At 48.0% G+C, this 22,564-nt stretch overlaps 1 protein-coding gene across 1 annotated transcript in view; it reads right to left on the reverse strand.

The window, feature by feature from the left end:
- Positions 1–532: 532 nt before the first annotated feature.
- Positions 533–22,564, reverse strand: part of LOC139054241 (uncharacterized) — a 78,059-nt gene continuing 56,027 nt past the window's right edge. Inside the window, exons 2-4 of the mRNA XM_070530954.1 lie at positions 10,112–10,200; positions 6,445–6,685; positions 533–2,739 (exon numbers count right to left, since the gene is read on the reverse strand). Of these exons, the coding sequence (XP_070387055.1) occupies positions 2,456–2,739; positions 6,445–6,685; positions 10,112–10,200 (614 nt within the window). The 3' untranslated portion in view covers positions 533–2,455. The remainder of the gene's footprint in view (positions 2,740–6,444; positions 6,686–10,111; positions 10,201–22,564) is intronic.

Below are 22,564 nucleotides of genomic sequence, written 5' to 3' on the forward strand. Positions count from 1 at the left end.
GAACGAAAATGTTGCTTAAGTTATAAGCTGTGCCCCGCTCGTGATATTTTTTTTTTCTCTCTGCATTTAATCCCAAGGAAGCAAATGCGTTGAAGCTTGGAAAGGCTCCAGTGCCCGAAGACAAAGTCAAGAGGGATTTAAGATCTTGATTAGGATTCTGAAGAACGTTACAGAGCGAGGCTACTGACACTGGAATTATTCGGGACCCAATGATCATCGCCGCGAAGAGAGGCGTTGAATAATGAACTGCGTATAAAGGCAGGACAATAATTTGGTAACATGTTCCAAGTTAAACATAAATAAAAGCTTTGCATCGTGTAGTAGAAAGCTAGAGGAATTTAAAAATTCTCACCAGTTGCGGTAACGCTACGACAGAAAAGAAAAGAGAGCACGCTGGGGGGCGAGGAATGCCGAGTGTCGTATAATGTGTACGCATGTAGGAATGCAGACGTGCTCGCACAACCAAAGAACTCGCTGCCTACGTTCACACGCCTGACGACAAAATAAAAAAGGAAGGTACACAAGATTCTTAAAGTGTATATTTTTATTGAAAAAACAAAATCAAGAAAGGCTCAAAGCAAAAAAACTTTGTAGCATTTATACAGAGAACCAAATGATTATAGCATGCTTTTTTTTTTACAAAATAAAGTGCGAAACAGGCAACGACATAACATATGTGTCCCGAAAAAAAAAAAAAAAAAACGCATGCACTACATCTTGTTTCACCTCACGTCACAGTTTGAGCTAGTTTGAAAATACAGCAACCATTATTCAAGTTTCATGAGCAACAAGACAACAGAGGCATTGACATGAACGTCAAAAACACCACCAATATCGAAAATCACGTCGAATACACTGGTGCACTGTAACAAACTACTTGTGACGACAGTCTCATACAACGCCGAAGACAATGTGTGGAAGGTATATAGATGACACACGCATAGAGCGTGAAACAAAAGAAAGATAAAATAAAGTTGACAGTTGGACTCGTGCATACAAACCACTGACCAGCAGTCGCTTTCACTTCTGCGTTTCGAAACACATGAACCGATGCGAGTGAACCGACGTAGAAACATTGTGCGCACACAGTGAAACACAGCGAATCGTACTACGTAAACAACGGAAGCGAAATGTACAACAAACAAGAGTGGCTTTTGAAAGCACGACTCCCTGTACAACGCCAGGAAAATGAGCATCAAGATGATTTGATTATCTCCGTCAGTTACCTTTCCCCTACAACCGGTCACCAAGCGATACCACGACTTTCGTGCTTTGGGCCTGCACATTGTTCCCTTACGAAGGAACTCAAAAGGAGCAATTGTACATACAATAGTAAAAAAAAAAAGGCAGCACGTTTATCCCCCTTCTATGTGTAATCAACAAGGTGAAATGTGCTGTCAAAGGCAGACTACCCCGTAAATGGCTCCGCTGAGAGGAATGAAATCAAATGATTATACGAAGGGCGTTCAATAAGTTCCCGCAACAGCAATCCCGTATCGCGCAAAATCTACTGCTAGACGGCGATCTGTTTACAGTACAGAAGTGGTCCTTTTCTCTTATACTGACAGGCCTTACAGCTTCAATTTTGTACCTTCAGTCAACCAGAAGAGATATCGCTCCTGCAAAAGCTCCCTGAGAAAACTTGTTTGGCTCTTTCCGCGTTGCTTCAGCAGAGCGTTTCAACCTGTCACGGCATTTCTCGATATAAAAGTGGCACGTTTGTGAAAGACAGCGACGTTCGCCGGGGTGCGTGGAGATAGCGTCTAGAAAAGTAAGGAGACGGAATCCCTTCGATCGAGACCGGATTTGGTTATACGAATCGATATCATGGCGCTTTAAAGCACCCTTCCAAGCGCGGCGGCCTAAATAGTGCGCATCGGAGGCGCGGAAAATTACGGCAAAAAAAAAAATGAAAAGAAGGAGAAAGCGCTTATCGCGCGCCGCTGCAGGACCACAGCGCCCGAAAACGCAGAAGCGCGTCGATACTAACAGATAATTGCCTTAGAAGGGAACGTGCTGTTATCACGCCGCACTCGATAACGAGTTATGAACGTTATGAACGTCGGCCAGTGCTCACTTGGCCTTTCTGGGAACTTAATGACCAGCCCTTACTGTAGGGAAAGCGGATCGTTTGCTCTTACACTTCTGCATCAAACACGTCAACTTGCTCTTACAAGGCCGGAATATCCGAGCTTCCCCCGCGGATTGCATCGCGCTGAAGCCTGCTGTTGTCCCTGGCAATGTAAATAACCGCGACGAAAAAAAAAAAAAATAAGACACTCGCCCACCAATTCTATGTCGGGAGAACCGATCGCGCCAGTGAAGCACAGTCGCCGTGCCTTCGCCTTAGTGCACGCGCGCGTTCCGTAAAGGCGCCACGGCGAGACATGGGGCGCCACCCGCTGAGCCGCGAGAGAGAGCACAACCAGAGCCGAGAAAGTCGGAGGCCTCCCTCTCAGAGGACGTGGAGATCGTCGCAGGACCGCGACCGCGAACAGGCTTTCCGCAGGAACCGCTTAAGGAAGACCTTGGCCTTGCACCCCGAGAAGGATGACGTGCAGCTGGAGTTGCGGCCCCGCATTCGGACCGAGTCGCGCTTACAGCTCTCCTTGTAGCTGATCTGGTTCTTGAGGCGAATCTGGTGCAGCAGGCCGGCCAGGAGTTCGTCCACTTGGTGGTTGATGCACGTCGACGTCTCGATAAACTTGACCCGCTCGTTGGTGGCCAAGTAGCGTCCATCTGCGAGAACAATCAAAAGGAACTTAGGTTGAAGCGCGCGCACGCTGTTTTATTCGCGAACGCAAAAAGTGTCCGCTCGTAATGGCAAATGTCGAGTTGTGGACAAGGACACAGGGACGCTAAGAAGCCTAATTTGGGCGAAATAGTATTTCGGCTCCATTTCTTTTTCATTCTATTATCCTCCTAATGTTAACAACGGTTGCGGCGTTCAGGCGTTTATTTCTCTGCGCTCCACGCCCGCAGCTTTTCAGTTCATAGAGTAACGTAAAATACAGATGTAAATAAAAGAAGAACATGGGATGAATTAGACACGAGCCTACACAACAAGCTCCAAGCGAAAAAATAAAGGCAGAAGGACGAGTGGGGAGGAAAAACTGGAAAAGAGCAGAATCGAAGACACTTGCGCAGCCGGGCTGTTTCCCTGGACCCCGGACCTTCTATGTAATGTGCTAAGCTTCTCAACGCACGGTTCGACGTCTGCGCGAAGGTCGAATGGAAACTAGCGCCAAAAAGACAAACGCACGTGCAATAATGAGGGGCCGACTGCTGAATGCATACGAAATAGCGCCCTTCCACTCGCCGGAGGCAGCGACGGAGTCCATGCTCCTCGCATGCTTTCTTCTTGTCGCCGGTGAGTTGTCCAGAACTAGAATTCGCTCTGGAAAAACACGCCTGTATTCAGTGCCGACCTTCAAGCCGCGGGTCGCGTGATGTTTTATGGCAGCTCTTCAGACCGCTACAGCAGCTGACCAAGTCTATGTAGATATGTGGACATGTATGCGCCTATTGATGCATACCGCGCTGACGGTATGCACACATTGACGGGTTGCCGCAGGTGCTCCACCCAACAATCGAAGAGAGCACTGTAGTTGTAGCCATAATCTTTTGTTAGGGCTGGGCGGATACTAAATTTTTCAAATACGATTCGAACAGCAAGTATTGAATATCGAATGGACTACTGAATCGTCAAACGTAGACGCGCATACGCATCTGAATCAAGAATATTAATTTCTGCATAATCATAGGCACCACACTAGTACTGAATGGTTAAAAAAAAGTCAGCTATCACAAGCAAAGAATCAGTTGTAAATACAAGATCACTTATTGTCATTAAGAAACTACACAAACAGCCTCTTAACACCTTCATAGCCTAGTTGCAAACAAGCTTTCCATGAAATAATGACCGCTCTATATAACGGAAATAAAAAAAAACACTAAATAAATGGTTTCCGAAAAACGATCAGAGGTTGTGGACAAAAGCAAAAAGAAAGCTGCTTAATAAATTGTGCGTCGTAAACATATGTAAGGAGGCCAGTAGGCAGAAAAACATCACTGGTGGTAGCCTAAAAGATAAGAATACTAGACAACTAGACTGTCAAAGCTCTAAATGACCGACTACAAGCAAAGCTCACACGTTGTTATGTAGGCTTCCGCCGCGAAATCAAAAACAAAACTTGCATTATCCTTTTTTTTCTGCATTCCTTCGCCAACGTTTGTCGTTGTTTTGCTTCCGACAATTTGCCATACTTTATTTAGCTTACAGATAACCGCAGCAAGACTTTAACAGTCGGTTGCTGCGAAATATTTGGTTAATCTTGAATATGCGAAAATACCGAATATAGTGTCTTTTCGAATAAGAATACGAATAGTTAATGTGTAATATTCGATTCGCATTCGAATCTTGGAATATTCGGCCCCCGCCCCTTAGCTTTTGTTCTACAGATTCCTGCAAGAGATGGCGACTTTACACGCTCCCAGAGCGCGGTTTTTATTTTTCACGAACAAAGTTGCTCAAATGTAGGGAACGAAAACAGCCAGCACAATCCATATCTGATTATTTCGCCAGTAATTCAGCCGTTTTCTTGGCTGCAGCTGAGCTTTAAGACCGGCCAATGGCTGCGCACGAAAGAATGAGGAAGCGAAAAATAGAAGCGCGGAGACGCAACCATGACATAATGTGCGCAAGATTAAGCCTTAGAGAATTAATGGGTATTTTTTTTATTTAAGGAGCGAGTAAAACGAAAAATGAATGCGTTTATTGGCCATGACCGTCGCAATCTAGCTGCTTGGTTATGCACAGAAGCAATAGGAAGCAGGAAGGAGATCCGTTTGAAAATTTACTCCGCATTCGCAGCGTCGGTCCAACCACTAAATTGAGGAGCGCAGTTCGACTGTTAATGAGTGGAAGTGACTATAAAACACTGTAAACCAATTTACACCCTTAAGGATACTTAAGGGTCCAAATTGGTCTTAAGCTCCATACCCTTACGGATGTAAGGGTGTGAGCTATGGACAGAAAGCATTTTTAAGGGTGTAAATCGGTTTACGGTGTATGCGCATGTTTCTTCGTTTTTCTCATTCTGCCGAGGTGCCAAGAGAAATACAGCGCGTGAAAATGTAGGATGAGCCTCTTTGGTGCGTGGAAGTCTCACGTTGCACCATGAACAACATTCTGTAGCAGTGGCTTTGACTTTTCAATCGAAGAGAGCGACGGATCGTATTCAGCACCCCTTCGTTTGTTTGATTGTGCCAGCTAGCTTCCCTGAACACTACCAGCAAGCCGCTAACAGCTCGTCCCATTGTCAAGACGTAGGCAGCAAGTCATACTGTAACTACCTTTCTTGTGTATCTTAAAGCGAATTTCTTTCTTTGACGATTCCTCCCGTTTTCGTTGTCGGAAATTCGCTGCCGATACAGTAAAGCAGTAAATATATCAGATTAATATCTTAGATGCGAAGGCAGTTCACACAAACTCATGAGTTCTAGACATGGCATTTGAAATGGTAAAATAAACGTTTACTCAAATATCAGTAACTATCAAGGGCTATTCCACAGGCTTTGAAGATATGCAACGGCTTTGAAGATATGCAAGCTTGGCTCCGTTAAAAGCATGCCTGTGTGATATCGACGTGAACAGCCGGGTGTCTCGGCACGAGCTCTGCGATGTCGAGAGAGATTTTAGGGTGCATGGGATGTTTGATGCTGTGGTGGAGGGCACGAGCAAAAAAAAAAGTCCTTCTCCTCTCCTGCCGTCTCACTCCCCTCCCCCCCCCCCACCCCTTGTGGCGGCTGCACAAGAGGACCCCGGGACCCAGATGCACTGCGTAACGGTTCTGTTCTCTACGGAATTACGCTATGAAACAACAAGCGCTACCTGAACGTTCTCGCTGCAACAAACGTATACACCTCCAAGCGTGTTATCCCTTGAATAAAACGAATAGCTTTCTAAAAGCTTTCGGATATTCGCTTACAAGCATTGACTATCGTCGTTGATGGTTTGTGCTTATCTCTTTTCGCTGTCTTTCTTTCTCCCCCTCCCCATCTCCCTCTTTTTCATAAAGGTCACTAGGTTTATTCTTTTCGAAATGCTCTCGACCATATGTTCCCATGAGGAGATCAAGTGTCAACCATGACAGAAGCAATGTGCGAAGTAAGTACGTGGTTAGTCAGACGTCCCTTAAAAAAGATAGTTGTAGATATTTCCTTTGAAGCCAAACGCACGAGACAGAAGGTGCAATTTTGACAGTTCTGTTTGTTCCCATTCCGTTACGACTGCGACAGTAACATAGCTGTGGCGACTCTGCTCTGAATGCCCTGCAACTGAAGTGATGACGTCTAGCGTGCAGATGACCGAGAAATGATGCTAGCTGCGCAAGCACAAAAACGAACATTGCACTAAAACTTGCAAGCGAAGGTGCTCCTTACCGTCAGTGGTGACAGCGCAGTTGCGAACTAGGTCCATCTTGTTGCCCACCATAATGACGGCCTTGTGGTCCACGTTGTCCCAGCGGTGTATCAGAGACAGATACTCCTTGGCGATCTTGAAGCTGCTTCGACTGCAGATACTGTAAACGACAAGGTAGGCATCCGGACGATACATGGCCACCGGGTTGAAGCCCGTTGGTGGACTTCTTAAGGCCTGGCACGGGTTTCTCGCGTGCTGCAACTGCACGCAAGAGAATGGGGTGGTCATATGCTTTCCAAGGCCCCACAGTCACACGCTCTCAGCATGCAAAGTTTGGCGGGACGGCACACGAAAACCTCTATTAGCAAATGCAGCACGCAGTGAACGTAGCTTATAGTTGAGTTATCACCCGATAAACGAAATACTCTTATTTATAACTATTCACATACATACGGCGCTCCCGGTAGGGGAATACTACAACATGCACGGCGACAGACTGTCTTTATCCTGCAGTATCGCATTCCCACCCCAAGGCCACTTTGGAACATCGCCAGAATAAAAAGCAGCACGCAAAATCGCGCTCTTGCCGCTGTTCGATGGACAGGTGGAGCCAGCTTACGGGAATAATCGCAGTGGTCACTGATTAATTTTAGCCTGTTTCATGCTTATAAGTGGTGATAGTGTTGTGTGATGTTGTCCTCCAAGGCCAACAATACTAAATAATTCGTCCAACGTACGGATGCTTAAGCGTATAAAACTGCGACACAATCCACTTAATAGCAGCCACGAGGCTCGCCTCGATGCCCCTTGCTCAGTTTATCGATGCGTGGGGCAGGAGTGCTGTACGTATCGTGTTTTCCTTCAGCAGGCCGGGCTGATATGCGGCTATCAATTACGGCACGCCAGTACAGAGCTCCGCGCACCTGTTTTACCATATTATATCTGAACAGGTCACGTCCCTCCCGAGGCGCACAATGTGACCTAGCTGTTCGTGAAACGCCACAGCATGCCTGCGCCCTTCGACGACAGACAGTCTTGAATCACAACTGCATTGCAGCAGTTTCTTTAAAATGAAACGACCTCGGCGTGAGAAAGATTTTAATTGTGCCACCTTAAACCTGCTCCTGGCCTCAGTATTCAGCCCATTTAATCGCCAGAATTCTGTAAATATGCTAAAAGCACCCGTTGGTGTTAGTCTCCATAATTGCGCCCACATGTCAATGAAAATCACCTGCAAGGAGAAATTGGACCCACTCGATCAAGGCATGCTTGAAGTTCAATCCCTGTGAAGGTTTTGGGAATCGCTAGCAGAACTTTATTGTGTAAACGGACAAATCGTACAGCGTGTGTCACTTTATTTCAAAAAGTCGTCCAGAAAGCGCATATAGCTCAATATTATTTGCATCTGTGTTCTTTTCGATCACAGAAAGTTGTACTCAGCTCATCAATGCCAGCACTTTACTCTAGGAAAGATTTATTTCTCCGCACGTAGAGAGGTGAAGCCCCCTAGATAGGCTGAGTAACAGCGAAATCTGATCATGTGACCACAATACGGGACCATCCATACGTACGCGATTTATACCAAGTGATATAGAGCGTACTCTATAAACCCCAAAAAAGACTCACAACTTCTTCGGCAAGAATTCTGAACAATATTTTTCCGCGTCGTTACTAACGCAGTCATATATTTTTCTACTGTACCTCATTCTGTAAGACTGACACTCTGCAAAACCCTAGTTCGCTCAGAACTAGAATACGCATTTGTCGTTTGGGATAACGATCAAGCCATCGCTAACCATTGCCCTTCAAACGATTCAAAATCCAGCATCTCAGTTTATGTAGAAGGATCGACATTTGGGCGAGTTGGTACTGGTTGAACATCTTGAAGGGGCAGCGCAAAAAGACGATGACAGAAGGGAGGAAACACACAGGACAGCGCTGAACTCACAACTAACTTTATTCGAAGGCATACATACACTTGTGTACACAACCCATAGCCACGTGCTCTCCCGTCCATGGCGTCATTATCAGTGCGCAGGCAATATGCGCACTGATAATGAATTAGATTAAATTGGTGTTTCGTGTTTTTTGCCTGTGCACTGATAATGACGCCATGGACGGGAGAGCACGTGGCTATGGGTTGTGTACATAAGTGTATGTATGCCTTCGAATAAAGTTAGTTGTGAGTTCAGCGCTGTCCTGTGTGTTTCCTGCCTTCTGTCATCGTCTTTTTGCGCTGCCCCTTCAAGATGTTCATCTCAGTTTATTTTATCTAACTGTTCCCCGCCATTCCAGTGTAATACGTACAAAACAATCCCTTATCTCCCAGAACTTTGATTACGACGCAAACGTGCTCGCCTTTGCCTATTCCACAAGGTTTATCACGCCAACCACGGGCTCCAGCCAGCAAATTATCACCCCATCTTTCTACGCTTCATCCCGATCTGACCACAGATATAAAATTGCCGTACCATCTTGCCGAACGAACCGGTACCATGACTATTTTTTTACCACGCGGAGTTTCCACTGGAACCACCTTCTTGCTTCCGTCGTTCATATCGGAGACACATCTTCACTGAAGACAGCATCTACCACGCTATCGCTTTACATTTTTTTTTCCTTATATAATTGTCAGCTTATTTTGCTTCCTTTCCTTTCTTTTTATCTTTCTTGCTTTGTTACCACTCCTTTCTGTAGTGTCCTAGGGCCTTGAAAGTATGTATAATAAATAAATAAATAAATAAATAAATAAATAAATAAATAAATAAATAAATAAATGGGCAGTACGCCGACAGAGGACCAGCGAGCAAACAAAACCAAATCGAGAGTACTGGGTAGGTGCCGTCTCCAGTCTGCTCGTTTCTCTGCGGAGAAATACGAGCGATCGAGATGCGCCTACAGTCGCCACGACTAAAAGAACCAGCGTGTCGCGACAATCTCCTCGAGATTGCTCTTGCATCATTTATTCCGTCACCGTGTTTCTGTGAATGAGATCCCAGTATCTATGCGAAGGCCCAGATGGTTTAAGGTGTCAGGCCGGCGGTGACAGGCGTGCGACTGCCTGTGAAATAAGTCACTTCCCGGTTCTTTCTTTCTCAGTTGCGAACACAGTGCCCATGCACGTGTGTCTCATTTCAGATAGCCAGTGTTCTTTATCACTTTTTTTTTATTGGGAAAGAGTGCAGCTTCATTTGGCAGCTATGTATAAATTTCTTCTCTTCTAGAAGTATTGACGTCTGAGGTCTAACATTACTACACGAACCTCAAGACAAATGCTGATTATATAAACCCTTTTAACATAACAATTTCATCTTCAAACGCTGTCGCGTGGTAATTGTCAATAAAGATTTATATACGGCAATATGACTTCTAGGAGGAAAGCATACTAATTTTCTGTTCACCAGTGCGTTACATGTCGTATGTCTGTCATTTCTTACGTACCGGGTAATAGACGGTAACGAAGACGTGCGAGGCATCATTTTCCTCGGATGAACAACGGCTTTTCATCTCAAGTTGATCTACTTATACTAGGTAATTTTGACGCGAGCAGAACTGACTTGTATAGTTGCCACTGGTTTGCTTGTATACAATGCATGGTATCTTGCTAAATTGGACACGCTTCGCACGATTACACCTGAAAGGCTTTGCATGGTCACACCCAATTAAGGTTTTCAAGCCAGCACTTACCAGTTCGTCTTGATGTACGTGTTCAATGAAGGTAAGCTCGGACTCTTCTCCGTTGAGAACCACCATGACCGATTTCTCATTCTCTTCATCTGCAAAACAAGGCAAAAACAACACACACCTGTGGTTAAGAAGTGCGATGCATCTAGACACGGTAAGAGAATGGGCACACCAAAGAACAAATAAAAATAAAAGAAGAAACAACGTCAACAGTTTTTGGCGCGAATATGTATGCGACGACTAAAGGGATTCAGATCACCCCATAGACAACACTGAAAACAACAGCGCTATCACGCTATCTCTTTGGTGCACACCAAACAACCAGACCACCCAGAGCAACCGTCAATACCACCTGCCCTCTTTGATGCATCTCTATATGCCAACTGGACTGCGTCGAAGAGAGGCGACTCTGCTTTATCGCTTATGGCTGGGGGTGGCTTTCACCAAATCTTACTCATTCCGCATTGGAATGGCCGACAACGATCTCTGTAATGCCTGTCTTTGAGAGGAGACGCTGGAACATGTTCTGTGCGACTGTCCTGACTATAACGTTCAGCGACAGTCCCTGGCATCTGTTCTAGCGCGCCTTGACAGTAGACCTTTGTCGCTCGACACGATTTTCACATGCCGCCGACAGAAGATATCGCAGGTGAAGGCGACAAAGGGACTACTTCGGTTTTTGAAAGAGACGGGATTGGACAAGCGGCTGTGAGAGTGACGTCGCGTACCATGCCAGAATGATGGACTCCAACGGACGCTGTGTGTGTGCCGTGATATGTGCTCTCTCTCCCTCTCCCCCTTCCCCATCTTTAATCTCCCCCATCCCTCTCCCATGTGTAGGGTAGCAAACCGGTTAAGCCATACTGGTTAACCTCCCTACCTTTCCTACTCCACTTTTTCCTTCCTTCCTTCCTTCCTTCCTACAGCGCTCAATTCGTGATGCAGTTTGTCGAAATAAAAACCAACAAATTTGACAACCAAATTGTAGAATTGGCGTCGCCTAGGCTATTAGCCTATTTCCGCCCATATTTAAGTAACGGCAACGAAAACAAAAGTACCGCACATTTAATTATCGACGGTTGCTACAAGTAGCGATAAATCCAAGAAAGAAGGAGAAAGCTATTTCGCGAATGGTGCTCACATGGAATAACAATTGTTTTCGATGTTGCTACCATGCTGTTACAATCCCGTTCTACAAAGGCATGCCAAACTTCTTTTACCGATACTGAAAATGATCCAAACCATGGTTGCCAGTTGGCTTTTATGTGCGATTTGGCATCGAACAGACCACGATAAGCCTCGAAATCTTTAATTTGCGCAATGGATATATTCCTCTCCTTATGCAGAATCAATGTCCAGCCCAACCAGAGCCCGAATGTCGTAAGCCGATTATTTTTCCATAAGAACGGCTACTTAATGTTTCCTTCGTAATATCCTGCGTCCAGGAAGTATTTGTTGAAGCCGGCATCCAAAAAAGAAAAAAAAAGGAAAAGAAAGAAGAATACTAGGCTCCACCACAGGATGTCGCGGCTCCTTCGAAGACGCATAGCTGGCAAAACGGCTCGAAGAGGGAGATTCGCGTAGAAACCAGCGCCTGAAAGAAAACGCACGAGCGCGCTCGAACACAGACGAGCTTGTTTGGCTGTCGTTTCGGTGCGCACAGCTCGGGGAGGCACGTCATCCTCGCTGAAAACTCGTTTCTTTGCCACCCTCAAAACTCCTCCTCCAAACAAGCGGCGCTCTGATAGGCTGACGTGCACAGTATGCAGCGCAAAAAGCGATGAAATTAAATAAAAAAAATAAAGAGCTGGAAGCAGCACTGCTATTCCCAGAACACGGAGAAATCGACAGGCCCCTTCTTCAGAGCGCACGGCTCGCGCGTGCAGCTCATGAGCTGGGCAGACAAATAGAGCGAAACCACTGTTCTTGCAGCGAAAACAAGCGTCCGAGGTGGTGTGCGCGCACCTTGTGCAAGGGCGCGCCTTTGTAAATCACGCGATCGCGTCCGGAGAGAGAAAGCAGTGCGCCCGCGGCTGTCAGCGTGCGGCGCGTCGTTGGCCCGCGCGACGCTGTAAAACGCGCAGGCGCACATCGAAGCTCAGGACGACCCGCACCGATACAAGGCATTAAATATAGTCCCGTCTCGCCGCAGCGCTAATTTTGGACGGTGGGGGCTGAAGAAAAGAAGGTTCTCCGGGCAGAAATAGAGGAAGCGCCGGGCCAAACACAAACATTTCACGCCGCTTTATTTTGGTCGCCGATTTTCTTTCCGCCGCCGGCCCTGGCCGTGCGCGCGATGTGAAATTGAACAGGGACTGCTTTGGTTAAGCACGCGCTGAGCCTCCAAAAGCAAGATGCGAGAAGGGGGTGGGGATAAAGCCGAGGGTGAAGTGGAGCTCGGTTCAAGGCTGGGGGATCGCGTTGCGTTACATATTCTTAAGTGAGGCAGTGCCCTTGTGCCTGGAGAGGGAACAAGGCGGAGAAAAGTCAAGGTGATCAGCCAGAGGAGAATCTGGTTGCCGAGACGGTACGGACGTAGAACGCGGGCACAGATAGAAAAGGCACAGAGAACCCCCACCCCATCCCTTCCACACACACACGCATCTTTCTTTAACGTAACGATAAAATAAAGGTGGGATCTGTTAAACATACTATCTGATAGCAGAATATCACGGGCAGGACAGAGAGAATAAAGTGACGGGCAGGCAGGTTAACCAGACGGAAATATGTTGTTTGCTACCCTGCATTCGGGAAGAGTAAAACAGACGGGAGAAAGGCAAAGGAAGAGAAAAATGTGCACCTTAAGAGCGAGTGCAACACAGCCGCAAGGGAAAAAAATCAGGCAGTAGCGTTCTAGTCGTTCGCATAGGCCAGCTGTCGAATGAAATACACCATCCTCTGTGCAGATGATGAAGTTATATTTCTATACTGCACTCATTAATGGAGATCATCCGTGTGCTGTTAGACAGCCAGCCATCTACGTCGACGCAAAGTACTATGCACGTGCTTGATGCACCGATGTCACTGCTGGTATCCCTCGAGTAGAGAAATGCTCCACAAGCTAACAACTTTTCTTGGACAGACGATAGGCATCACCAAACCGAGGTACGGACAACATAATATATGGCAACATTGGAATGTATTTGGTTTGTACCAGATTGAGCCAGTGATATAGCGAGAAGCTTCCAGGCTCCGTGAGATGGTGAAAATGAAATAACAAAGATATGGAGGGGTCGCTAAGCAAGGGACAGCGCAATACAAACCTGGACGAGAAGAGCATCAGGATGGGCGCGCGTCATTGCGCTCTTCTCGTCCATGTTTGTATTGCGCAGCACCTTGCTTAGCGATGTACGACAAACTTGCCTAACAACATGCATTAATGACATATAGGGATGTACAGTCGCCCAAATCTTTAACTGGTGTGCGGGAGCGGCGACTTTTTCGGGCGTCAGGGCCGTATGACGCGGCGAGGCTGGAAACAGCCTAGTAGACGATGGGCCCAGCTGAGCGCGCTTTGTCCGCATGCGCTTAGCCTCAGACTGTTTCCAGCCTCGCCCCGTCAAACGGCGCTGACGCACGGAAAAGTCGCCGCTCCCGCACACCAGTTAAATATTTGGGCGACTGTACACTTATTTCATTATTTTGAAAATCAAGCGGCTGGTAGCCACATAAAGAGATATTCGCTACTTCGTTGACGTATTGCAAAACGACGGAGGTAGTGTTACTATTTTTCAATATAATGTCGGTGACACGACACGCGTGCTCTCTGGCACTGATGTTTAACATGCGGCAATCGACAGTGTACACGTTCTTTTGAACAGTGACAGAATGGTATTTAAGTAACACCGTCTCGGTTACGAGCTTTCTGTCGATGCCGTCTGGCCTCTAAGAGTCGCCAAACAAAGCGAAGACACATTATAGCTGTGGCAGATTATAGGTACCGACAAATAATTGGCGACTCTACCACGGCGTAGATGGCACATGACCTTTACGCTGACATCTTAGAGCACGGTAGCGCGAGTCGGCATAAAGCTGCCACAGCAAACTCGATCAACGTTTCGGCGAAACTAATGGATGGGCTGTTTTTCGTGCATGCCGCGGAACCTATATCCCCCCCCCTTCTTTCTTTTACCACCGCCTATTCCTCCTCCTCCTCCTCCGAAGAAGCTCGTTCTATTTTCAATCTTTGGGCTAAGTTTAGACGCATGCTGATCCGAAGGCAGCAGATGCCCCGACAGATGGGGCCAAACCACGCACCGCAATTAAATGCGCGCGGCCCACAACAAGCATAGCCGTTGTCTTCGCCGCGGTACTATCGGGAGCAGCGCACAGATATATGGCACGAATGTCGGTCAGGGCTGTCAAGAAACGGCGGCCTCTCTTTGGGGCGCGGCCCGATTGCGCTCGAGCAATCAGGCAGACTTGAGAGGGACTGCAGCGCAGGACCTGAGAATAAGGTTCAGCTTCGAGCGCGTCACCTGCCCGCGACGGGATTGGCTATATATACGGCGCCATGCAGTGGCTGCCCTTTTTTTCTCATTGCAAGCGCCTCTCGAACACCCGACTCTCAGGGCAGGACGGGATCCGGTTACTTCGCTCTGCTGCCATTCTTCCACGCAATTCTACTCAAGCTGGGGCAAGCGCGCAGGCAGTCTCGTCGCTGGATTCGAAACCCACTTGAGGCTGATGCTCGGCGAATTTCGCATCGCAGCAAACGTTCAGCCCTAACGCAACGCGAGAACGCGATAAACATTAGACGCGTGAAGCTGTGAGCCGCTTCAGTAAACCAACCAGAACCGAAATACCCGAGTTATTACGGTCGGTCTTTCCATGCTGCATGCATCATCGACGAAAAGTTTCAATCAACAACAAGCGGTGAAAGTCCCACGTTGTGCAAAAGAAAGGAATAAAAGAAGCGCTTCCCAAAATGACCTTGGTTTTGAGGCCAGTTAGCACGTTTCAAAAGTAAGCGTAAACTGCGCGTTCGTTTTCGTTAGGTTGTATGCCTTTTCTTTGTCCGCTTTTCTTCATGCAGTTTGCCTTTACTTTCGAAGCGTTTAGCTCTTCATTAAGGAAAAGAGAGAGTCTGTCGCACAGAGCTCCAGGAACTAATTATTAGTGCCCGTATCCGATGTGAGAGCATTTAAAGTCGCAGATCTCTGACAGATAGCGAATGTTTCGAGCCAGATCTCGGACCCGGGTAACCGGCACCGCCAAGACTGCGGTCGAAACTTGCGCCGTCTTTGAAAAAGGGAAAAGTGAAGTTTTAGGAGGTGGCGCGTGCTTCATTTCTTTTTTTCGTTTGCAGGAGAAAAAAAGAAAAGAAGAATACGAAAGTAGAAAGAAGGGAAGAACGGGAGCACCAGGTGTGCGTACACTGGAATGTGTCTACTAAGCCTATATAAACTGTCACAGAGACCTGCCGGCTTGAGGTATACTGTATGTAGCAACGCCCTCGTTTCTTTGTGCTCCAGCGGCGCGCACGGTCAAAGTGGAGATATATTAATTACTACACAGGACCAACGTGTCACTCCTGAACAAGAAAAAACGGAAGCCGTTCGCAGAAAAAATTAAGACGACGCTGTCACCTGTCATCGACAGAAACGTTGTTCTCTGACACTTGTCGACAGTAGAGCCGGCGAAAAACATTAATACCGCAATGCTAACTTAGCGATAATCACAAGAGCAATAGCATGTGTTTCCCTCTGTCGCCATCTTAGAGCAAAATTCTAGCAAACAATTCAGGCCTGTGTATTTCATTTTATACCAGTAGTGGCATTGCATTAAATTGATTAAATTATGGGGCTTTACGTTTATACAAAACTCGGCTTCAACTATAAGGCACGCCTTAGCGGGAAAGACTGGGGTTAATTTTTACCGCATGAGGGTCTTTCACGTACACCCAATGCACGGTGCACTGGTGTCCTTTTTTTTTTTCATTTCACCGTCATCGAAATGCGGCTGTCGTAGCGGAGAACACCACTCGCGACCTCGTGTTTGGCAGCACAGCGCCATAGCCGTGCACTAAGCCACCACGGCGGGTTGTAGCACTACATGACGACACCCGCCGGCTATATTTACATGGGCCGGCTGAGGCCATTTATATTCATTAATTTGCTCGCCTCGCAATAAAGAATGTATGGTGATACCAGCGAATGTTACAGCTATAGACTGTGACCACTCCAACACGAAGCGTCGACCTCGTGATGAGCAGGTCGAACTGTGTCAAGTGCAAGCAGCGTCAACTATAGTGATGTGCGAATATTCGTCAACTTTCGAATCTCGGATCGGATAGTCACTATTCGTAAATGTGAATATTTTTCGAATACGTTTACAATATATCGAAACATCAACTGAGCTCAAATTAATGTAAAATTGGAGCAAAAGTGTGGTACATTTTCAGCCCCGCCGGCATACATAAAACACGAGAACTTGCGTAGCGGAGCACGTTATGTCGCTTGGGTAGCCATACACTACAGGCTCTACAGCGACCATTTGCACTCTCTGAAAAGCTCTGTGCGTGCAAACAAACTACTCGTTTGCTTTTAATGCTCAATTTGTGCTTTCAATAAGCAACGCTTCATAATGTGCTATGTAATGACAGAAACTTGCCTGCTTTAATAATACTAGGATGGGAATATCGTTGTATATTAAGTGTGATAACGGCTGTTCATCATTTGAAAACTACTCGAAAAGTATTCGTTATTTCATCCGATTCACTTCTGGCATTATTCTATTCGTATTCGATTCGGTCTCGAAAATCACTATTCGTCAAAATTGCGTCAACGTATCGCACTTGCGTGTTCACGAATGCAAGTGGGTGAGCTTTTGCAAACGTCAATAGCTTTCGCATTTTTCAGCTTGCTATTCCAAGAAAGAGCCGTGGTCACGGTTTTCAAAGCATGGAGCATTTTTGTCTATATAGGTCGTTCCGTACGTTCAGTGTTGTCATTTTTGGTCGGATCAGGATAGAAACAACGTCACGCGTGGCGTGTGAGCGTGCGCTCGCAAACGGAGAGCGGCGCAGCTTGCGGTGCCGGGCGCGCACGTTAAATATAGGCAGCATCGCGAGGGCCTCAATTTCCAGACGGCGAAGCTAATGCGGTAACGTGTTTGCCGATTATAACACGGAGGCGCCCCTGCCGCGACGCTCTTAACGATCACGGAGTATCTCGGCTTTTGTATAATACAAATGTTACATAGTGAAAGAAACGAAAGCACATGTTGCCAGTTGGCAGCACTCAATCACATTTTTATCTTCAGAAAGGTCACGTTCGTTAGTGACGGTTGCCGGAAAACATCGTTTAGAGCAAATAAACAAACGAGCAAAAAGGAAAGACGTACGGAAGATGTTCGCGCAAGAAGCTCGCACTTGGGCCGCGAAGGACAGATGTAAGAGCACGTTGCTCTAAGTTTCCTGCTTAGTACATAAACGTCACGTGATGTGAGAATAAGAATAGAAAGCGACGTTTCCCGGAAGCCGTGATTCCCAGAGCATGACGCATCTCACTCGTCTGCGAGCGTCAGCACCTTTCCGCCGGCAAGATATGGAAGAAAGGAAGCGAGCGGTGGTCGGACTTAAAGGGTCCCGGAAAGTACGAAGCTGGGCACGCGAGAAGTGCAGACGATCCAATAGTGGCAGGCCAAAGGCGAGGGGAGGTGCGCCGCCTGGCGGGTTGCAGACACAGAGCGGGTCCCAAAGTCGCAGCGCACAGACGCTCGCCTCGCGCTCCTTCCCTCGTTCTCTGGCGCGCAGCACACACGCAGAATGCACGTTGGGCAAGCTAGTTGCGCCACAATCGCAGCGCGTCGCTGCAGCCGCGGGATGGGAAGGGAGCCTGGGAATCCGGGAATACTGGCGACGACGGCGTTCGCGAAAGGGGAAGAAATAAATTTAATTTCGTGCGAATTTTCAGCACGAGAGCGCATTTCCACAGACGAATCAATAGGACGCGGGCGTAGCTGAATAGGGGGCCCCGGCCATGGGTCCCGATCGGGCCCGGAATGTGGGCGCAAGCAGGCATGCCCTAGGCGGGCAGCCCACGGATACACGGAACGCAACGGTTCGCGCCAGCGCGTTCGGGTGCGCGAGTACCTGCCATCGCACGGATCTTGCAAAGAGGCTGAATTCGGTTATATTAATATTGCATTACGGATGCAGCTCCAGATTCCAAACGGACGGCTTTGGAATCGACGAGTGACTCGAATAAGCTACGAAAACTTGCCTATAAGGGCCTGTGAAAAAAAAGAAAGAAAGAAAGGTCGGGCTTTCAGTTTACCTGGACGACATGTACGAGTGAGTGAGTGAGTGAGTGAGTGAGTGAGTGAGTGAGTGAGTGAGTGAGTGAGTGAGTGAGTGAGTGAGTGAGTGAGTGAGTGAGTGAGTGAGTGAGTGAGTGAGTGAGTGAGTGAGTGAGTGAGTGAGTGAGTGAGTGAGTGAGTGAGTGAGTGAGTGAGTGAGTGAGTGAGTGAGTGAGTGAGTGAGTGAGTGAGTGAGTGAGTGAGTGAGTGAGTGAGTGTGTGAGTGAGTGAGTGAGTGAGTGAGTGAGTGAGTGAGTGAGTGAGTGAGTGAGTGAGTGAGTGAGTGAGTGAGTGAGTGAGTGAGTGAGTGAGTGAATAAACTTTTATTTGGTCCAGCAAAGCGCGATAAAACGCGCACCTGGCTAATCCCACGACGGGACTGACAGATCTAGTCTGCCGGCGCGATCGCGGGCGCGCTGGACGGCCAGGATTTGATCCTCAAATACGGGACTTCGCAGGAGGGCGTCCCACTCTTCCTTGGTGAACTTCGGGCCCAGCGACCCGCACTCCCAGAGCATATGAGGCAACGTAGCTACTTCACCACAGGCCACGCAAGAACAATTGGTATAAATCTCTGGATATATGCTATTAAGGGACGCCGGATTTGGGTACGAGTTCGTTTGTAGAAGTCTTAGTGTGACCGCCTGCGGCCTGCTTAACTTGGAGTGAGGCGGGGGGAAAACCCTTCTCTCTAAGTAGAAGAATTTAGTTATTTCATTGTGTGTGAGAGGAGCGTCTCGGTGTCCGGAGAGAGAGTCGCCCGACCCGAGGGCAGCGCGGTCGGTAAAGCCACGCGCAGCCTCGTGGGCAGACTCGTTGAGGTTCAGAGGAACCCCCTCAATCGCCCCGACGTGTGCAGGGAACCAAAGGATCGAGTGCATGGAGGTGTTGCCGTGTTTGGCGCCTTTCAGAATTTGAACTACCTGCCGGGCTACCCGGCCTTTCTGGAATGCCCTGATGGCGGCTTTCGAATCGCTATACACCCTGTCTCTCCGACCGTCTTGCATGGCGAGTGCAATGGCCACTTGCTCGGCCACCTCTGGGTTCGTCGTCCGGACGGAAGCACAGTTGATAACTTTGCCCAGCGTGTCAACGACGGAAACCGCAAAAGCCTTGCCGTCTCTGTATGCAGCTGCGTCCACGAAGCTTGCTGCGATTTTGTCCCTGTTTACTTGCTTTAGCATATTCAATGCTCTTGCCTTGCGACGACCTGCGTTGTGAACGGGATGAACGTTGCGGGGCAAAGGGGCGACCACGATCGTCTCCCCTATTTCTCTGGGGATTTGGGTGTCTTCAGCCAAGTTCTTGGTTGGTGCGAGTCCGATCTCCTCGAGGATACGCCTGCCGGCCGGCGTGGTGGACAGCCGAGTTAGCTGGGCCCGTTCCTGAGCCTCGGCTATCTCCTCCATGGTGTTGTGTATGCCGAGCCGAAGGAGGTCCTCTGTATGCGTTCTGACGGGCAGCCCGAGGGCTCTCTTGAAGAATTTTCTAATGAGGGCATTAAGCTTTTCCCGCTCGGCTCTGAGCCAGTTGTGCATGGCCACCGTGTAGGTGAAGTGACACAGCACAAAGGCGTTGATGAGCCGAAGCAGGTTGTCCTCCTTGAGGCCACGATGTCTGTTCGTGACCCTTCGTACAAGGCGAAAAGCATTGTCGGTTTTCGCAATTATCTTGCGTAACGCAGTGCCGTTGCCGCCGCGTGATTCTATAAACATACCCAGGACTCTGATGGTGTCGACCCTGGGTATCGGGTCACCGCTCCGAGTGAACAGGTGAATGTCACTTTCCGAGACCGGTTTCCAGCCCTTGGGTCTGCGCCCTTTTTCTTTTCTATAAAGGAGAAGCTCAGATTTGGTCGGGGAGCATCTGAGTCCGGTGGGTAGCAGGTACTGCTCCGTGACGTCTACCGCCTCTTGCATGGCGCTTTCCACTTGCCCTTCGCTACCGCCGGTGCACCAGATGGTGATGTCGTCTGCGTAGATGGTGTGTTTGATACCTTCAACTTGGGCCAGATTCCTCGAGAGGCCGATCATGCAGATGTTGAAGAGTGCAGGAGAAATGACCGAGCCTTGCGGCGTGCCCCGTGAGCCCAGGAGCACCTCGTCGGAGACAAAGTCGCCGATCCGCAGCTTCGCTTTCCTCCCCGTCAGGAACGAACGGACGTAGTTATATAGTCTGGGGCCCAGCTCGAGGTCTGCCACGGAGGCCAGAATGTATTCGTGGAGAACGTTGTCAAAGGCTTTCTCGAGGTCGAGTCCGAGCAGGGCCCTGGTGTCTCTGGTACTGCCGTCGATGATTTGATGTTTGATCATCTTCATGGCGTCCTGCGACGAGAGGCCGGCACGAAAGCCAATCATGTTGTGAGTATAGATGTTCTTCTCTTCGAGATATCTGTTTAGTCTGTTGAGGACGACATGCTCCGCCACTTTCCCAACGCAGGAGGTGAGAGATATCGGTCGGAGGTTGTCCACGTTCGGAGCCTTGCCGGGTTTGGGGATCAGGACGACGTTGGCGGTCTTCCATTGCTCTGGGACGCTGCCGTTTTTCCAGGTTTTGTTGATCTTCTCGGTGAGGTATGCGATCGAACCGTCGTCAAGGTTCCGCAGCATCTTGTTGGTGATTCTGTCGGCACCTGGCGCACACTTCCCCTTGAGCGCGAAAATGGCTTGCCTAATTTCCCCCATGTACATGTACGAGTAAGCATGTGTTTTGGGAAACCAGCACCTACGCCTGTACTCTCAAGACGCTCAACACTATCTTGTATTTGACGCCCAGCATCCGCCGTAGTGGCTTAGTGGCTTTGTCGTGGCGCTGCTAAGCACGAGGTCACACGAATAAATCCTGGCGGCTGCATTTCGATGAGGCCGAAGTGCAAAAACTGCCGTGTATCGTGCATTGGGTGCCCGTTAAAGAAGGCCGGGTGGTCAAAGTTAATCAAGAGTCCCTTACTACGGCGTGCCTCCTAACAAGATCGTATTTTTCGTACTTAATAGCGCATAATCTAATTTTTACATTTTGACGCCCAGCATCTTTTTGCAAGAACATCATCACTCGCGCGCTTTCAGCAGTGGTCACAAAAACCAACCAGACAAGTGTCTCGCGTAACATTTACGACTTTGCCCTTCAAGGTGGCCTGAAAGCCAGATGGTCAAGTGCGCCGGAACTTGACTGACTGTAGTTCGAGTGATTTGTCTTATCTTTATAGCAAATATTTCATAATTATAGCGTCTTCTTACTTAACACTCAACACTTCTCACTTAACACTCAAATTCAGCCAAAGTTGAATCTCTTTATTCAACTTTGGCTGCTGCATATCCGCGAGAGGGGGAGGGGTGCTTTGGGCATTGGAATGGCCGACAGTCTCGCTTGCAACAACTGTGGTTGCGAGGAGACGATCAAGAACGTCCTCTGTGAGCGTCCCCATTACAATGTGGCAAGAAAAGTGCTCGAGACCTCGTTCAAACAACTGGCCGATCCTTGACAGAGGAAAAAGGCTTCAAGTGCTCTACTCAAGTTCTTAGGGACTTCTGAAGGACTTGTGAAGCAACGATGGAATCAGGAAATAATTCAAGTTCGCAATGGCGCGCTGCATGCAATGTGGATCAATTAAAAGCTGCCGTTCTTGTAAAAATACGTTTAATGCTCATAGCTCAGGCTCACGCAATTATGTAGACGTCTGGATGTGCGCGGAGTAGCTTGCATCAGCAACCGATGTAGCTGCAGTTTATGAACATATTTAGGCAGTAGCAATAAAAGTACAATGGAGCAGCGCACATTCAGTAGGTGCAGCTCAAGTTCTTTTGTAAGTTTCATTAGGCTGCAGGAATGTCGTTCGTAGTTAAGTGATATAACTCGAGAGGCCCTGCTTTTAATCCATCTTCACAGTAACGTTTGTTAGCAGCATAATGGCCGTTTCAGCGCAAAACAAATCGAATATTTTAAAACATAAGTCTATCAGGACAAGGGGAAGCTGTTGAAAGTGTTTGCACCATAAAATGCCCGTTGTTAGTTTTGACAGATGAACTTGTTTGCTAGGGTGCGGGTGTGAAAACTACACGTAATCTGATCTTAACCTGCTAACTTAACCTGCTAACCTGCTAACAGTACTTACAATCAAAATGGTTTGTGAATTCGGCGCCGCATTCACGCCCCATG

The sequence above is a fragment of the Dermacentor albipictus genome, chromosome 1 (genome assembly GCF_038994185.2).
Source record: "Dermacentor albipictus isolate Rhodes 1998 colony chromosome 1, USDA_Dalb.pri_finalv2, whole genome shotgun sequence".
NCBI classification, from domain to species: domain Eukaryota; kingdom Metazoa; phylum Arthropoda; class Arachnida; order Ixodida; family Ixodidae; genus Dermacentor; species Dermacentor albipictus.